Source organism: Tachypleus tridentatus, chromosome 7 (genome assembly GCF_004210375.1).
Source record: "Tachypleus tridentatus isolate NWPU-2018 chromosome 7, ASM421037v1, whole genome shotgun sequence".
In the NCBI taxonomy this organism is placed as follows: Eukaryota; Metazoa; Arthropoda; class Merostomata; order Xiphosura; family Limulidae; genus Tachypleus; species Tachypleus tridentatus.
Genome location: NC_134831.1, coordinates 5,132,111 through 5,151,367, shown reverse-complemented (window position 1 = coordinate 5,151,367; position 19,257 = coordinate 5,132,111). Strand labels below are relative to the sequence as shown.

General features: G+C 38.7%; 1 protein-coding gene across 1 annotated transcript in view; it reads left to right on the top strand.

The window, feature by feature from the left end:
• The window catches only part of LOC143255033 (voltage-dependent T-type calcium channel subunit alpha-1G-like), a 226,544-nt gene extending 207,934 nt beyond the window's left edge, over positions 1–18,610 (top strand). The window contains 2 exon segments of the mRNA XM_076510047.1: positions 9,151–9,280; positions 17,169–18,610. Of these exon segments, the coding sequence (XP_076366162.1) occupies positions 9,151–9,280; positions 17,169–18,013 (975 nt within the window). The 3' untranslated portion in view covers positions 18,014–18,610.
• The last annotated feature ends 647 nt before the right edge of the window (positions 18,611–19,257 follow it).

The following is a 19,257-nucleotide window of genomic DNA, read 5'->3' as shown; positions in this document are numbered from 1 at the left end:
TACATGAGCCATCATAAAACGGTCTGTGACAGTTAATAACACAACTCAAAATTTTTGTATTAATTGAATAAACTACTATAGTTCAGTCAATAATTCAGTAAACTTCTGTGCAAGTCCTATTGGTAGCATGCAGAACATCAAGGCAGAAGATGATTTTGTTCCAAACATTAAGAAGCGTGTCTTGCGTAGGTGTTCTGCAAAATAAAGGAAACATTTTCTTGAGTTGTGTTATTAATTGCTAATCAGTGACCTAAATAATAACCCCCTCGGTGTGGATTCCTGTACGTGGTGAGGGGACCTCCCAGGGAAGGTTCTGTTCTATCTGGTTACCTTCTCTGGGATCTAAACATCCACCCACGTGTTTGCCGTGTGTGGCGACCCGTGAAGGGGAGGAGAGGACCCTGGTGGTTGAGGGGTCCAACCCTAACACACCACTTTGGCCTCGAATTCCTGTAGACGGGGCGGCCTTTGGGTGGCTCCCCTTGGGTCAATCGGCTTGTCCACTTGGGCTAGAGTCAACCAAGTACCAGTGTTGGAAGTTCTCAACGGGTGTTGTGGACATTGTGCCTGATGCTGGTGTTTGGGTATAGTGCTCACGAAACCCTGGCGTTGCTGCATTGTCCTTGCATGACTTTGTAGTGCGTCCCCTTGTAGGGCTCCATGGTGGGTGGGGTCAGTGGGTACCGAAATTTTTTCTTTTTCCTATGGATCCTCTAAAAAATTTAAATAAAATTGTAAAAAAAACAGTCAATGGGTAAGCGACCATTTCTTGAATACTCAGAACAGCAATCTTCAACATCAGTAACACACGTACCTCATTTTCTTATATTACATTCTCTTTCGGAAAAATCTTTAGGGCAAATGTCCCCTTTTTTTATTCAAAAGGGACTAGAGGGACTTGCTGGCTCTCCAAAGTCAGTAAAGAAACTTCGATCTGGTGACATATTGGTTGAAACATCCACATCCCAACACAGTGAACTCCTCTTGAATTCAAAGGCAATTGGGGATATACCTATTGAGGTTACACCCCATGCTACCTTGAATTCTTCACGAGGAGTTATTGTTGAAAGGGATTTGAAGAACGTTCCCGAGTCAGAGATTCTCGCTGGTCTCTCCACTCAAGGAGTTTCTTCAGTGAGGCGCATCTCCACTCGCAAAGATGGAGTTACACTGCCAACAAATACCCTCATTTTAACATTTACTTCACCACGTGCACCTGCCACCATCAAGGCAGGTTATCTCATTTGCAGGGTTCGGCCATACATACCAAACCCTCTTCGATGTTTCCAATGTCAGAGATTTGGCCACTCAAAGACATCTTGTCGTGGTTCCCTGACATGTGCTCGTTGTGGAGGCAAGGACCACGATGCCTATGATTGTGACATGAACCCACATTGCGTGAACTGCAATGGTTCTCACCCCTCTTACTTTCATTCTTGCCCAAAATGGTTGGAGGAAAAGAGGTGCAGCATTTGAAAACGACACATAACATTAGTTATCCTGAGGCTCGAAATTGCTGTCCACAACTCCATCTCGGACATATGCTGCTGCACTTCATTCCACAACTACAGTGGGAGTGCAGACAGATCTCTCTGTGCCTCCAAGAGAATCGTTTTCAAAACAAATGAAAAGCCTTTTGACCTCCGTGGTTAAAAAGGTTGATGAATCGACTTCCACACCCATCTCTGTTCCTCCCATACCTTCCAACAAACCTCAAGATCCACGTCCTTCAGTTTCAAATACAGGCATTTCTTCTGATACATCTTTTTCTCCCACCACAAGAGACAAAACAATTATTCGTTCGCATCCTCAGTCACTGGATTCCCTTCCAATAACAAAACCTGCCCACCCGACCCAGAGCAGGATCCATGGAGGTTGATAGACCTCCTCCGACTAAAGACAGTAAAGAAAAAAACGTGGTCGTAAACCGAAGGGTTCTCCAGCCACTTCACCTACCCGTTCTTAAAAATGGCCACCTTGATACAATGGAACTGTCGAGGTTTACGTTCTAATCTGGATGATATCAAAACGCTGATTGCTTCCTACCATCCTGTTTGTCTTTCTTTACAAGAAACATTTCTCAAAACTGCTGATACTGTCTCCATTCGGCAGTTTTCTCTGTACAGAAATGACAGGTTGTGTGATTTTCGAGTACATGGAGGGGTGGCACTGTTGGTTGATCAACATGTGCCCACCCTGTCTTTGTCACTCAACACACCCTTGGATGCTGTAGCCATCCGTGTTTCCTTGGGTCATACCATCACTGTTTGTTCTCTGTACCTGTCCCTGGAGAGACATATGATCAATCAGATCTTGATGCTCTCGTTGAACAATTGCCATCTCCATTTCTAATCCTAGGGGATTTTAATGGACATCATCCCTCTGGGAAGTGCTATTATTGATGGGAGGGGCCGATCTGTAGAGCGGATGCTCTCTGATCACAATCTTTCTCTTTTCAATACTGGTTCTTCCACTTACTTTCATGCACCTAGTCATCACTGTTTGTTCTCTGTACCTGTCCCCTGGAGAGACATATGATCAATCAGATCTTGATGCTCTCGTTGAACAATTGCCATCTCCATTTCTAATCCTAGGGATTTTAATGGACATCATCCCCTCTGGGAAGTGCTATTATTGATGGGAGGGGCCGATCTGTAGAGCGGATGCTCTCTGATCACAATCTCTCTCTTTTCAATACTGGTTCTTCCACTTACTTTCATGCACCTAGTCAGTCCTTTACCGCTAGTGATCTCTCAGTTTGCTCCCCTTCATTATTCTCCCATTTTTCATGGAGGGTTGACAGTAATCCACTAGGCAGTGATCATTTTCCGATCCTTTTGAGAGAGACTGGCCGTGGTTGATGCCACCCTACCCGCATGCCCCGGTGGAAGCTGGATCAGGCAGACTGGTCCACTTTCACTGCTCTCGCAGAACTTGATCCTGCCATCGTAAATCAGCCATCAATAGACGACTGTGTAGCAGCGGTAACTGACTGTATTACACATGCAGCTGCTCAGTGTATTCCTAAAACCTCGACACGTTTTCCACGATATCCTCGTCCGTGGTGGAATCCGGCTTGCAACTTAGCACGGAAGGCTCAAAAGCGGGCCTGGGATACTTTTCGTAGATATCCCACACTTTCAAATCGGGTTGCTTTCTAACGGGCCCGTGCACATGCTAGGTGGGTAAGACGTCAAAGCCAGAAGGAATCTTGGATTAAGTTCACAACCAGCATATCTTCTACCACCAGTTCCAAGATCATATGGGACAGGATTCGAAAGGTTAATGGACACTACAATTCTATCCCCCTCTCGATCTTACTCTCTGATGGTCAGGAGGTGACTGATGTTCGAACATCGCTAACACTCTAGGTGAAAGCTTTTGCCGGGTATCTAGCACTTCTGCTTGTTCCTCCACCTTCCTCGCCATCAAGACTCGGGCAGAGCGATCACCTCTTTTCTTTCGAACTGACTGTTTCTTTGACTATAATTGTCCCTTTACCCTGGTGGAACTAAAAATGGCCCTTCATCGGTCTGCCAGTACATCTGTTGGACCTGATGATATTCATTATGACATGCTGCACCATCTATCTCCTGCTTCTCTTGATGTCCTTCTGATTGTTTTCAACCGGATCTGGCAGGAGAATGTTTTTCCTGATGCCTGGCGCCAGGCTATTATTTTACCTTTCTCTAAGCCAGGGAAAGATCCCAAGATTCCTTCAAACTACCATCCAATTGCTTTGACGAGCTGTCTCTGTAAGACATTAGAAAGGATGGTTAATGCTCGTCTTGTTTGGTTCCTTGAATCAAACAACCTCCTCTCTCCCACCCAGTGTGGGTTCCGTCAACAGCATTCCACCACAGACCACCTAATTCATCTTGAAACATCTATCAGAGAAGCATTTCTCAACCACCAACATCTTGTATCAATATTCTTTGACATAGAGAAGGCTTACGACACAACATGGAGGTATTGCGTTTTGCGAGACCTCCATACATATGGGTTATGTGGCCATCTACCCATGTTTATTAAAAATTTTTAATGGACAGGAGATTCCAAGTTCGTGTGGGTTCGACACTTTCCCGTTCTTTTGTACAGGAACTTGGAGTCCCTCAAGGCTGTGTATTGAGTGTTACACTCTTCAGTATAAAGATAAATGCCATCACTGAACAACTCCCTCTCACTGTTGCGAATGGGCTGTATGTAGACGACTTTCACATCTCATGTCAGTCATCAAACATGAGATATATTGAGTAGCAACTACAAACCGCCCTCAATTGTGTACGAAAGTGGACTCTGGCGAACGGCTTTAATTTCTCTCTCTCCAAAACTGTATGCATGTACTTTTGCCGTCGACGAGGTATTCACCCTGATCCTGAACTTCATATCGGTGAAGTTTTGCTGCCAGTGGTCCCGGAGACCAAGTTCTTGGGGCTTATCTTTGATTGTAAACTGACCTTTATACCACACTTAAAGCAGCTTTGGGTCAAATGCACAAGAGCACTGAACATCCTCCATGTTCTCTCTTCTACCAGTTGGGGGGCAGATCGCTGTTCACTGTTAAAGGTATATCGTGCTCTTATTAGATCGAAACTCGATTATGGATCAATGGTCTATGGCTCTGCCAGACCCTTGGCCTTAAAGATGCTGGACCCCATTCATCACCAAGGACTTCGACTCTGCACTGGGGCTTTCCGTACCTCTCCAGTTCAAAGTATATACATTGAATCTCGTGAACCTTCTCTACACCTTCGCCGTTTGCAACTATCTTTACAATATACTTCGAAACTTCATTCCTTACCAAAGCATCCCACCTGGAAATGTGTTTTCCTTCCTCGGTGGGCAGTACTTTTTCAGAACAGACGATCTGTCATTGCTCCGTTTGGCCTTTGCATCCGGGCGCAATTGGATGAATTGGGTCTGTCCTTGGATAACATTGCAGATTCCACAGGTCGGCCCATCCCACCATGGCTTATTACAGCCCCCAAATGTGACCTTTCTTTCAGTCACCTAAAAAAGGCAGATACTCCAGATTGGAAGTACCGTCTTTTATTCAATGAATATCTTTCAAACAGTCATTCAGTTCCCATTTCTACAGATGGTTCTAAATCAGGTAATTCAGTGGGCTCTGCTATGGTTTGCTATGGGTCAGTAGTTGCACGCAGAATCCCTTCTACAGCTTCTGTGTTCACTGCTGAACTGTATGCCATATCTCTTGCCCTGGATCATATTGCAGCTGAGCAGTACTGCAACTGCACTATTTATACTGATTCGCTTAGTTCTATACTTGCCTTGGAATCGCTACACGTTAGCTCACATCCTATTCTCACTGATATTTGAAACCGACTGGCCCATTTCTCATTAGCAGCTACTTCAATCCAGTTTTTCTGGATACCAGGCCATGTTGGTATTCACGGGAATGAGTTTGCAGACATGGCAGCTAAATATGTCTGCTTCAGCACCATCACTCCTATGCCTATTCCGTACATGGACTATGGTGTTGTCTTCAAGGCTCGGCTCCGTGCCAGCTGGCAGTCCACTTGGAGTGAGCAATGTGACAACAAACTTTTCAAATCAAACCCAAAATTGGACTTTGGCCATCTAGCTTCCGTAAAGTTCGGAAGGAGGAAGTTGTTCTCACTAGGCTACGCATTGGTCACAGTTTTTTAACTCATCATTTTCTTTTATCTGGAACTGATGCACCAATGTATAGTTTGTGTAACACTCAAATCACTATCAGCCACGTTTTACTTTCTTGCCATTGTTACAATTCTCAACGATGGCAATATTTTAAACATATTTTTTCCCAGGGTCAGTCTGTAACATTGGACAGAGTTATTGGTGATGGTGACTCTGTCCACCTTGATAATGTTTTTAATTTTTAATGGCCATTAATCTTTTTAATCTCATTTAAGTGTTGCATATTTATTCATTACACCTTTTAATTGTGGTTCCTTTTTTACAGTTTTAATCTCTCTCCTTCAATTTGACATTGGACAATGGCCAGAACATTAAATAACTTCGACACCAGGACTGGAAAGGCCAACTTCAGGTGACTAACGCTACTGTTTGAACTATCCGTTTGAACTACTCGTTAGTCGTCCTGGCAGTTGTTATTATACTTTTGCTGCATATCATTTCACACTTTTACTACTTAACTTTTAGTACTGGCCATATTGACTCATAACCCAGAACCAGGACTGGAAAGACCAACTTCAGGTGACTGATGGTGGTTTTATACTTACCTGTTAGTCTTCCTGGCGGGTTATGATCATTACCATTCTGCTACAGGTAGTTCTTTACAACTTTGTTGACTGGATGTCAACATTGGTTTTTACGCCATTTTCTGTTTTAATATGCCGTTTTGCTTTTATCTTCAATTACTTTTACAAATTTTACTCCATTTACTTGACTTTTATCTTTTTACTGGACATTTGGCTACTCATTATTACGATTTTGCGGAGTGTCTTTTAAAACTTTTATTCTTTTACATTTTGATAATAGCTGCTATGACACATAACCCGAACCAGGACTGGAAAGGCCAACTTCAGGTGATTGACGGTGGTTCTTGAACTTACCTGTTAGTCTTCCTGGTGGGTTATGATCATTACCATTTTGCTAGAGTAAATATTTTACAACTTTGAAGACTGGATGTCACCATTGGTTTTTACACCATTTTCTGTTTTAATTGCTGTTTTGTGTTTACCTTCATTTACTTTTACAAATTTTACTCCATTTACTTGACTTTATCTTTTTACTGGACATTTGGCTACTCATTGTTACAATTTTGCTATGTATCTTTTAAAACTTCTATTCTTTTACATTTTGATACTGGTTGCTATGACACATAACCCGGAACCAGGACTGGAAAGACCAACTTCAGGTGACTGACGGTGGTTCTTGAACTTACCTGTTAGTCTTCCTGGCGGGTTATGATTATTACCTTTTTGCTAGAGTAAATACCTTACAACTTCTTATACTCTGCCTTCTATCTTAACATTGTAGACTAGGTGTCAACATTGGTTTCATACTTTTTTGTTTTACCTTCATTTCCATTTATGTCTATTACTACATTTATTTTTTTTTTTTTACATTTTTACCGAATGTCTGGCACAGATAGCCTCACTGCTTTGTGCCATAAAACACTAAATCAATCAATCAATCAAATAATAACCTCTTTAGTCTTATATTAAATATTTCAGCCCTACCACTAGCAACAGCACATTGCTTGGATGGCTTAAGAGATTGATCAGCCATTACACCAAGATCCCTTTCTTTCATGACACTCTTAAAGTTATTCCTATCCAAATTATACTTACAATTTAAATTATGATAACCCTCATGCAATATCTTGCATTTATTATAATTAAAACCCATTGACATTTATTTGTCCAACTCACCAAATGAACTACATCCTTTTTTAAAACAGCAGCATCCTCATCACAGCTGGCAACACCAAAGATCTTAATGTCATCAGCATATTTGAGTAATTTATTGACCATTCTTTCATCTTTGTCATTGGTGTAAACCAAAAAAGAGCAAAGGTCCTAAGACTGGGCCCTAAGGTACCCCACTTTTGACATTAATCCAGTTTGACTAAACTCCATTTTTAACAACTCTCTGCTTTCTTCTATCCAGTTTTCCAACTTATCCCTTACCCTTGTACAGATAATTTCTTTACAAGTCTTTTATGTGGAACTTTGTTAAAGGCTTTCCAAAAATCCAGATATACCAAATCTACACCCTTACCTTCATCTATGTAAACAGTATGATTTTGAAAGAATATCAAAATATTTGTATTGCAAGATATTCCCTTGGTGAATCCATGTTGACTATTCAATAAAATTCTAAACTTTACCACATGACTTTGCAAAAAATATCTTTTGTCAAACTTTCCAAAACGTTTCTCACAAATGATGCAAGACTAATAGGCTTACAGTTACTGGGACAATTTCTATTACCTTCATTCAAGATAGGAGTAACATTAGCTAATTACCATTCTGTTGGTTTTTGTAACAGAAAGGTTGTTTGTTTTATTCTGGAAATCTAAAACCTGATTTTTAAATCTTTTTTTTTATCAAAAATGCAATTAATTTATGTCATGAATTCATTGTATTTAGACAAAACACGATTATTGTAAATCACTTATTGAACTAAAGGAAACTTGATTTGGAAATTTATGTCAATACAGACGAAAATAAACAGGTTTATAAACTAAGATTTCAAATTAATTTGCATTCTTACAAATCTTTGATTGCAGCATTATGTTTTTACATAAAATGAAATGTACATCATGCACACACAATCACACTGATATATATTTATTTACTTGTTATATTTCATGTACAAATACTTCAGTTGATGTAGTTAAATTAAAATGATTTAGTAAAGAAAATAAACTTTAATAATAGGTATTCATAAACTGTGCTGGATTTGTGTGTTGAACAGCATTGGAAAGGTATAAATATATAAAAATATTTTAATATTTTTTAATATATTATGTAGACCTATTTCATGCTATGGAATATTTATATTACTATAGTAATCACAACAAAGGGATATAAACGGTCATGTTTAGGTAAATAATCTATCTTATTTCAGTTTTTTTTCCTTATCTGTATATTTTAATTAATAAAAATAGAGTAGAATTAAATAGAAAATAAAAACATTTTTAAATCAGCAAAATTTATTTATTTATTTTGTTATTGTAGTGTTGTGACACGAATAAAATCAATGTAATATTTTTCATTACGTATTCACCTCATTTGTTAAATGAAATTCTCTAAAGCTGTTGTGTTTCTTTCTCAGAATTCATTTTAAAACTTTTTTCTCATCTTCTAGATACGTTTCAAAACACTCTCTCTCTCTCTCTCTCTCTTTCCCCATTTGGGTTGTGACTTTGTGTGTTGTTGGAAAACAGCCATGAGTAACTACATGAAATTGTATATGAATGCTCTTTATTGCCAACAAAAACAATGAAAAATAATTTGAGTTTGTGTACTATTGTGGTGCTGTTCTCCTTAGAGTACTGTCTTGAACACATTTTTAGGAAACTTAACTTGCACTTTTAATATTAAAGTGAATTATATTTTGCTTTCTTATTTTATTCATACACAAGTATGTGTATATGTGTGAATATTTTTTTATAAGGATCCTTTTAATGAAGAACCCAAGATTAAAGAACGTGTTACGGTTTTTCCAAGGTCTCTGGTCAGAGTTTCTTCTCTACCAGCTAACTTTATTTTTACTTTTGGAACTCCTAATGAAACCACTGAGAAAGGTAACTCTATGTTGTTGTTTTTTAAATTACTTGCATCATGTAGTAAGCGTAGTACATTAACTGTTATATGTGGATTTAACTCATAAACTTTTATCCTTGGAACCTGTAACAACATTTAATAATTTCAACAGTTGCAACCTGTAAAAATACTGTAATAAAAAATAAAGGCAAAGAAATATGAGTCATACATTATGCATTATGCAAATAAAAAAGTAATAGCTGAGATCCATATTAGCAATTTAAACTAATTATTTCTGGCTCATACCATTGTTAAAAAACAAAAAAATACAGGAATGTCCAAATAAGTTGTACAAGATTTTGTATTGCAGAGAGTAACATTTAAGTAAACTGAACTTTCTCTGGTAAAGTACATTAGACTTTGCATTATATTCTGACACACTAGCTACAGACCTGAGACCAAAGAATAAGTATGTTACGTTTCTATACATTTAAAATTTCAAATAAGGACCATTATTTTGGACCCGGTGTGGCCAGGTTGTTAAGGTCCTCAACTTGTAATCTGAAGGTGACAGATTCAAATCCCATCCCACTAAACATGCTCACCCTTTAAGCCATGGGGACATTATAACGATACAACCAACCTAACTATTCATTGGTAAAAGAATACTCCTAAAGTTGATGGTAAATGGTGAGGACCTTGCCATATTCCCTCTATAGTCTTTTTCTGTTAAGTTATGGATGGCTAGCGTGGATAGTTCTCATGTAGCTTTGTGGAAAATTCAAAACAAGCAAACAATATTTTATTGACTATAATTATGATTTTGTAACCAATAGCAATTGAAGAACTGCTCATATTAACCCAGTTTTTTGCATTTTAGCAGTTTCTTCAAAAATGAATTTTAGCTAATTTTGCTCTTGTTTCACTTGATACACTTCTGCTGCTAAAATTGAAAGAAAAATTAATGACTCAGTTAGACTAGTAGCAGCTACAAGACACTGTAGAACATCAAATGATAGAAAACCTTAGCCTCTCCCCTCAGTGTGGATTCCTGTACATGGTGAAGGTGACCTCCCAGGGAAGGTTCTGCTCTTTCAGTTTACCTCCTCTGGGGTCTAAACATCCACACACGTATTTGCCATGCACAGTGACCCATGAAGGGGAGGAGAGGATCCTGGTGGTTTAGGGGTCCAACCCTAACACACCACTTTGGTCTTGAACTCCTGTAGACTGGCAACCTTGGGGTGGCCTTTCTTGGGTCAAGTGGCTTGTTCACTTGGGCTAGGGTCAACCAAGTATCAGTGTTGTGGACATTGTATCTGATGCTGGTGTTTGGGTATAGTGCTAACAAAATCCTGTCGTTGTTGCAGTGTCCTTGTTTGGCATTGTAGTGTGTTCTCTTGTAAGGTTCCATGGTGGGTGAGGTCAGTGGGTATCGAAATATTATTTTTTTATTATGGAACTCCAAATAAAAACTTAAATAAAATAGTGAAAAATGGTCCATAGGTAAATGACCATGTTTTGAAAATTTTGAGCAGCAATCTTCAACATCTGAAATACCTGTATCTCATATTTTTATTCTACATTATCTTTCAGACAAACCTTTAGGGCAGATGTCTCCCTTTTTCATTCAGAAGGGACTAGAGGGACTTGTTGGCTCTCCAAAGTCAGTAAAGAAGTTTTGCTCTGGTGACATATTGGTGGAAACATCCACATCTTAACACAATGAACTCCTCTTGTATTTAAAGATGATTGGGGATACAGCTATTGAGATGACGCCTCATGCTACTTTGAATTCATCACAAGGAGTTATTGTTGAGAGGGATTTGAAGAACATCCCTGAGTCAGAGATTCTCGTTGGTTTTTCCACCCAAGGAGTTTCTGCAGTGAGCCGTATCTCTTATCTCCACTCACAAAGATGGAATTATGGTGCCGACTAATGTCCTCATTCTGACATTTACACCACCACATCCACCTGCCACCATCAAGGGTACTGCCATACATTTCAAACCCTCTCAGATGTTTCCCTTTTCAGATGTTTGTCAGCAGTTCAGTCACTCAAAGACATCATGTTGTGGTTCCTTGACATGTGTTCATTGCTGTGGCAAGGACCACAATGCCTGTGAGTGTGAAACAGACCTTCATTGTGTCAATTGCAATGGCTCTCACCCATCCTACTTTTGTTCTTGCCCTAAATGGCTGGAAGAAAAAGAAGTACAGCATTTGAAAATGATTCAAAACATTACTTACCATGAGGCTTGAAAGTTGTTGTCCACCACTTCACCTCATATGTATGCTGCTGCACTTCATTCCACTACTACAATGAGAGTGCAGACGGATCTCTCTGTGCCTCCAAAAGAATTGTTCTCAAACCAAATTAAATTTTTTTTACCTCCATGGTTAAAAAAGCTGATGAGTCAACTTCAACACTCATATCTGTCCCTAACACACATTCCAGCAAACCCCAAAATCCACTTCTTTTGGTTCTGTGTATGGGAATTTCCTTGGGTACATCTTTTTCTCCCACCCCAAGATGCAAAACGATCATTCGTTCACGTCCTCAGTTGCTGGAATCCTCTTCCTCTTGGGCAAAGACCTGCCCAATTGACCCAGAGCAGGATCTATGGAGGTTGACAGACCTCCCTTGAATAAAGACAATAAAGAAAAAAGACATGGTCGTAAATAGGAGGGCTCTCCACCCAATTTGCCTAACATAAATAAAAATGGCCACTTTGATACAATGGAACTGTTGAGGTTCACGTTTTAATTTGGATGACATCAAAGCACTGATTGCTTCCTACCGTCCTGTGTGTCTTTCCTTACAGGAAACATTTCTGAAACCTGCCGATGCAGTCACCTTTTGGCAGTTTTCATTGTACAAGAATGACAAGCTGTGTGATGGAGGGGTAGCACTGTTAGTTGATCAGCATGTGCCCACCCTGTCTTTGCCACTCGACACACCCTTGGAGGCCGTAGCCATCTGTGTTTCCTTGGATCATTCCATCACTGTTTGTTCTCTCTACCTGTCACCTAGAGAGACATATGATCAATCAGACCTTGATGCTTTCATCGAATAGTTGCTGTCTCCCTTTTTAATTTTGTGGGACTTTAATGGACATCATCTCCTCTGGGGAAGTGTTGATATTGATGGGGAGGGTTTACTCCATAGAGCGTGTGCTTTCTGATCACAACCTTTCTCTTTTCAATACTGGTCCTTATACTAATTTTCATGTGCCTAGTCTGTTCTTTACTGCTACTGATCTCTCAGTTTGCTTCCCTTCACTATTCTCCCACTTTTCATGGAGGATTTACAATAATCCACGAGGCAGTGATAATTTTTCCTATAGTTTTGAGAGAAGCTGGCTGTGGTTGATGTCACCCAACCCATGTGCCCTGGTGGAAGCTGGATCAAGCAAACTGGCCTTCTTTTACTGCTCACACAGAACTTGATCCTATCATCATCTGTAAGCCATCAATAGACAACTGTGTGTACAGCAGTAACTGACTGTATTATACAGTCAGCTGCTCAATGTATTCCTAAAACCTCAACACGTTTGCTAAGATATTCTCCTCCATGGTGGAATCCTGCCTGTCACATAGCATAGAAGGCTTATAAATGGGCCTGGGATACTTTTTACCAGTATCTCACATTCTTACACTGCATCACTTTCCAGCAGGCCTATGCACATGCTCAGTGAGGGTCTGGCAATAGATCGGTTGGACCTGATGATGTACACTATGAAATGCTGCACCATCTATCTCCTGCTTTTCTTGCTATTCTTTTGATTGTTTTTAACCAGATTTGGCAGAAGAATGTTTTGCCTGATGCCTAGTGCCATACTATTGTTCTATCTTTCTCTAAGCCTGGGAAGGATCCCAAGATTGCTTCAAACTACCATCCAGTTGCTTTGATGAGCTGTCCTTAGAGAGGATGGTTAATGCTCGTCTTGTTTGGTTCCTCGAATCAAACAACCTCCTCTCACCCACCCAGTGTGGGTTCTGATGACAGCTCTCCACCTTGGACCACCTGATTCGAATTGAAACATCAGTCAGAGAAGCCTTTTTCAAATGACAACATCTTGTGTCAATATTCTTTGACATTGAGAAGGTTTATGATACAACATGGAAGTATGGCATTTTGCGAGTCCTCCATATATTTGGGCTACGGGACCATTTGCCCATTTTTATTAAAGAGTTTTTAATGAACAGGCAATTCCAAGTTCATGTGGGTTCGACACTTTCCCGTTCTTTTCTACAGGAACTTGGAGTCATTCAGGGATGTGTCTTGAGTGTCACACTTTTCAGTATAAAGATTAATTACATCACTGAACAACTTCCTCTTACTGTCACAAACGGACTCTATGTCGATGACTTTCACATCTCATGTCAGTTGTCAAACATGAGTTATATTGAGCAGCAGCGATAGACTGCTCTCAGTTGTTTACTGAAGTGGACCACAGCAAACAGCTTTAACTTCTCTCTCTCTAAAACCATTTGCATGCTCTGTGGCTGCAAACAGGGTATTCACCCTGATCATGAACTCTGTATCGGTAAAGTTGTGCTGCCGGTGGTCCTTGAGACAAAGTTCTTGGGCTTATCTTTCACCATAAGCTGACCTTTATACAACACATCAAGCAGCTGTGGGTCAAATATACAAGAGCACTGAACATTCTCCATGTCCTTTCTTTCATCACTTGGGGAATTGACCAATGTTCTATGCTAAAGATATATCGTGCTCATGTTTAATTGAAACTAGACTATAGATTACTGGTCTATGGCTCTGCCAGAACTCCAGCTTTAAAGATGCTGGACCCTGTTCATCATTTATGACTTTGGCTCTGCACCAGGGCTTTCCACACTTCACCAGTTTAGAGCTTATGCACAGAGTCTCATGAACCTTCTTTGCACCTCTGCCATTTGCAACTGTTTTTACTGTATACTTCAAAACTTTGTTCCTTACCAAAGCATCCCACCTGGGGTTGTGTTTTCCTTCCTTGGTGGTCCATACTTTTTCAGAACAGATGATCTGCCATTGCTCCTTTTGGCTTTCATATCCAGGCGCAGTTGGATGAATTGGATCTGTCCTTGGACAACATTACTGTATACACTGGTCAGCCCTTTCCACCATGGCTTATTACAGTCCCCAAATGTGACCTATCTTTAAGTCATCTGAGAAAAGCAGACACTCCTGATTGGAAATACTATCTGTTATTTGCTAAACATTTTTTGAGCCATCCTTCCATTCCTCTTTATACAGATTTATCAATATCAGGTGGCTCTGCCATGGTTTGTTGTGGTTGTTGGTTGTGTGCAGAATCCCCTCTATAGCTTCTGTGTTCACTGCTGAACTGTATGCCATTTCTTTTGCCCTGGATCACATAGAAGCTAAGCAGTACTCCAACTACACAATTTATACTGGCTCACTTGGTTCTATACTAGCCCTGGAATTGCTTCATGTTAGTTCACACCCTGTTCTCACTGATATTCAAAACTGACTGGCCCATTTCCCTTTTAACATCCACTTCTATCCAGTTTGTCTGGATACCAGGACCACTTTGGTATTGGTAAGAATGAGCTTGCCAACACTGCAACTAAATATGTCTGCTCTGGCACTATTACCGCTGTGCCTGTCCCATACATGGACTGTGGTCCTCTATTGAAGGCTTGGTTTTGTGCCAGTTGGCATTCAACTTGGAGTGAGCAATGTGAAAACAAGCTTTTCCAAATAAAACCCTCTATTAGACTTTGGCCATCTTGCTTCCATAAGAATCAGAAAGTGGAAGTTGTTCTAACTAGACTATGCATTGATCACAGTTTTTTAACTTATTGTTTTTTGTTTTTTTTATCTGAGACTGATGCACCAATGTGTTGTCTGTGTAACATTCAGGTCACCATTTTAAACGTGTTCTGTCACAAGGTTTATCCGTAACATTAGACATTGTTATTGGTGATGATGACACAGTCCACCTTAGAAATGTTTTTAGTTTTTTAAAGGCCATTAATCTTTTAATGCCGTTTAAGTTTTTAATTTATACATTAGACTTTTCTTAATGTGATTCTCTTTTAAGAATCAAAGTACATCTAGTTTGATTTGAAATTAGAAAATAGCCGTAACATCAAATAACTTGAAACAAGGATTGGAAAGGCCAACTTCAGGTGACTAATGGTGGTTTTTGAACTTACCTGTTAGTCTTCCTGGTGAGTTATGATAGATAATGACAATTATACTACAGAAAGTCCTTTACAACTTGTATTACTGTAGTTTTTCTCTTACCTCTGTAGACTAGATATAAAAATTGGTTTTAATTTGCAGTGAGAACTTTATCAACACAATGTTGTACATGTTCAGTACTTCATAAAATATTACAAACAAAAGAAATAATTGTTTCCCATTGGCTGCACTTGTATCTAGTAGTGACCCGGCATGGCTAGGTGGTTTAGGCACTAGACTTGTAATCCAATGGTCATGGGTTCAAATCCCTGTGAAACCAAACATGCTCACTCCTTTCAGTCATGGGGGTGTTATAATGTTACAGTCTTTCTCACTATTCGTTGGTAAAAGAGTAGCTCAAGAGTTGGCAGTGGGTGGTGATGACTAGCAGCCTTTTCTCTAGTCTCGCACTGCTAAATTAGGGACAGCTAGTGCAGATAGCCCTTGATTACCTTTGCGAGAAATTCAAAATAAACCAAACCAAGGCACTCAACTCATAATCTGAGGGTTGCAGGTTTGAATTCCTGTAACACAAAACCTGCTCCTCCCTTTCAGTCATGGGGGTATTATAAGTGATGGTCAATCCCACTATTTGTTGGTAAAAGAGTAGCCCAAGAGTTGGTCGTGGGTGGTGATAACTAGCTGCCTTCCCTCTAATCTCACACTGCTAAATTAGGGATGTCTATCACGATAGCCCTCATGTAGCTTTGCATGAAATTCAAAACAAACCAAACCAAATATCTAGTGGATTTGTAAATTATATATTCTATACTTTAAGTAAGAAAATGTTTTTAAGAAAAACCTGACAATATGAGACCTAAACATTACCATTTGTTCATGAAGCAAAGATATAACAGCTCACTTTTATTTCAGTGCTATTCTTAACAAAACATAAATGTAGAAGTTCTATAATAGCATACAAGTTCTTTGATAACTAAGTAACAATGCAGAAATTATAGGGTTTTTGAGTGAGTTTTGTGCTTTGTTTGGCATAACTCATCTAATGCTACATTTTCCACTTTGCATGACTCTTGAATAACTGTTCATCATAAAAGTACTTCCTGCATTAGTAGCAGTGTAAATTTGGTTGTTTTTTTTCATTAATATTGGGACCTCTTTTGTTGTGCAATTGTGGGTAATTGTTTTATATTAATATGTTTAAAAACAATTTATAAAGAAGATTAAAGATAACTAATTTCTCAGTCAAGTAGAAGTTGCAATTTGCTGAACAACTTATGTATTTTAGAGTTACTTTTCTGTAATTGTAAAAATACTAGTTTACATAATAAATTAATTTCATTTCACATTTCATGTAAATAACAAAGATGTCAACCATCATGTGCTCTTGATTTTTATGTCACCTACAGAATATTGTAATTGGTTATTATATTCATTTAAAAAATTACTGTACGAGGAAGAATATTATAGTTAATTGGTAATAAATTGAATTATCAAATACTGTGATAGTTTTAATTTATAAATAACTACACAAATTTTATGAGATACATAAAAAGTTACTTTATAAATGTGCTTGAAACTGAAAAGTGTACATTGAAAAATTTCTTTATAATTATATGTATGAAACATTTTTGTTTGACAATTTATATGGTTTTTACCAATAATATATGTAAACATTTAGTTTTTTGTTTCTCTCCTTGCCTATAACATGCATTTGTATAATTTCTTAATATTTCCATCTGTTGTGTCTTGTGTTTTAGGTTCCAACTTGTCACCTGTGACTATAACCATAGAGTTTTCTGAGTTTTCGTCTGTTAATTCTCCCGATGGAAGAAGCCACGATTCAGAAAATTTGGAAGAAACAACTCGTTTTTTGGGTGAGGAATTGAATGTTCCTGCTAAGCAAAAAACAGGTTTCAAGGATCTGTTGGGGAAGTACAGTAATTTGACTGCTGTACATGAAAGCCAAAAACAGGGAGAAAGAAGACATCATTCTCATGAGTTGGGTTTTCCTTTAGTATTTACGTCAAACGGTGATACTAAACATGTGGACAAAACTGACCATAGGAATGCAGTATCTGTGTATAATGAACGTCATTCCATGACACCTAAACTCAAATTATCACCCACTCTTTCTTCACCATCTGTATTGCTCAGTTCATCTGGCAGTGGTGCCCTGTTACTCAGTGATGATGAATTTTCCAACTATTGCATTCTTCAGAGGCGTGATGGCAGTGTAACTTCATTACCTGTTGAAAACAGAAAGGATAACGACTTTTCCACAGAAGAGGAGTTACCAACTTCAACCCAAAGTTTGTTGCATAATTATCCTGTTGAACGTGAGGAAGAGAGTCCTAATCCCACATCTCTAACAGACTCGGGACTCCATCTGGTATCAAAAAGCGAAGACATACTGCAAGAAGGAGGCTGTACAAGTTCAAATGTCACAGGTTGTGCCAGTCCACCCCTGGCTACCTCGCATTATCCTTGTGAGGAGCAGTGGCCTTTTCTGTCACATGTGGTGTCACAGTTAGGGGTGAGAAACGCTCTGGATAAGAAACGAGGTTCTGTTACCCATCACACAGAATCTTCTCACTTCTGCTAGCAGTGGGGTTTACCTCCAGTAGAAGCATTTCGGGGGGTTTCGCAAAACTTAGGACAATTATAACGTGTAACTTATGTAATGTTTATCTTGTAAAATAATATATATTATATATATATATATATATATATACACATATATATATATAAAAGATAATTGATATATATTTCTGTAAATACTGTATTTAGAACAATGATATAGGTGAAAGTAAATACTGGATTTTAGAACAGAAAGTGCTACATATTAGAAAATTTCCATTCGTGAATGTCACGTTTCTTAATTGTGCATCACCTTAACAAAGTGTTTAATATAAATTGCTAGCTGGTTTAAAGTTGTCAGTGTACAGGGTAATGTATGGATTCTGTTGTGTTACGCTAGTTTAATGACGTACTGTTCATAGTTAAAATTAAAATATTTATCACACAGAAACAAGTATATAAGAAATATTGTTTGTTTCAAAGCTCTGCTCTGCAAATTAATTTAACTTTTGTTACGTGTGTGTCGTGGTGACAGCTGTTGTATTAAGAGCTTTCGCTGCAGTGAGTCAAGAATTTAAATTATGTTGATGTAGACATTGAAATAATAAAATATCAGTAGTGATTCACTTGTCAGTTATTCTGTAACCTTCTACTTTATATCTTATTTAAGCAATTTGATTAAGAAATATCTGATGTTGTCCTAAAGTCAAAGTAACCGAACTGAATGGACATATAAATCTAACGACTTCAAACAGTAGGCAGTTCGTTAGCCCATTATTGATGTTGAACCCTAGTTAAAGGCTTAGATAGCTGTCACAGAGCCACTGGGGTGGGGAGGTTAATAACTATCAGTGTTGTAACATATTTATTTCTCAATAACAGCAGATACTGATTTTCAATTCAAAGTGACCAACGGAAATTAAATGAACGGTTCAACCTTTATAAGGTTTACTGCGTCAAGGTAATCGTTCTTCATCATGTTGTTTGTTTATGAATATCAACGTTTCGTGGGTTTGGAAATCTGACTGCTTGCCTTAGCCATGCCCTAGTCTGAGTAAAACTTGGGTTCCACGTTCATAAATAATTGTAAGAAAATTTGTTAAAAGTTTAAAGAAGAATAAATTACTGTATTACTACATATGATTTTTCTAAATATTAGTGTACAAGGGATTTTGTCTATTTGTTATGTTAGGTACGAAAAATACTTGTCCCTCCAACCCCAGTTAAGTGTAAAAGACCAATGGCTCTTAAAAATGTAAAAACATGAGT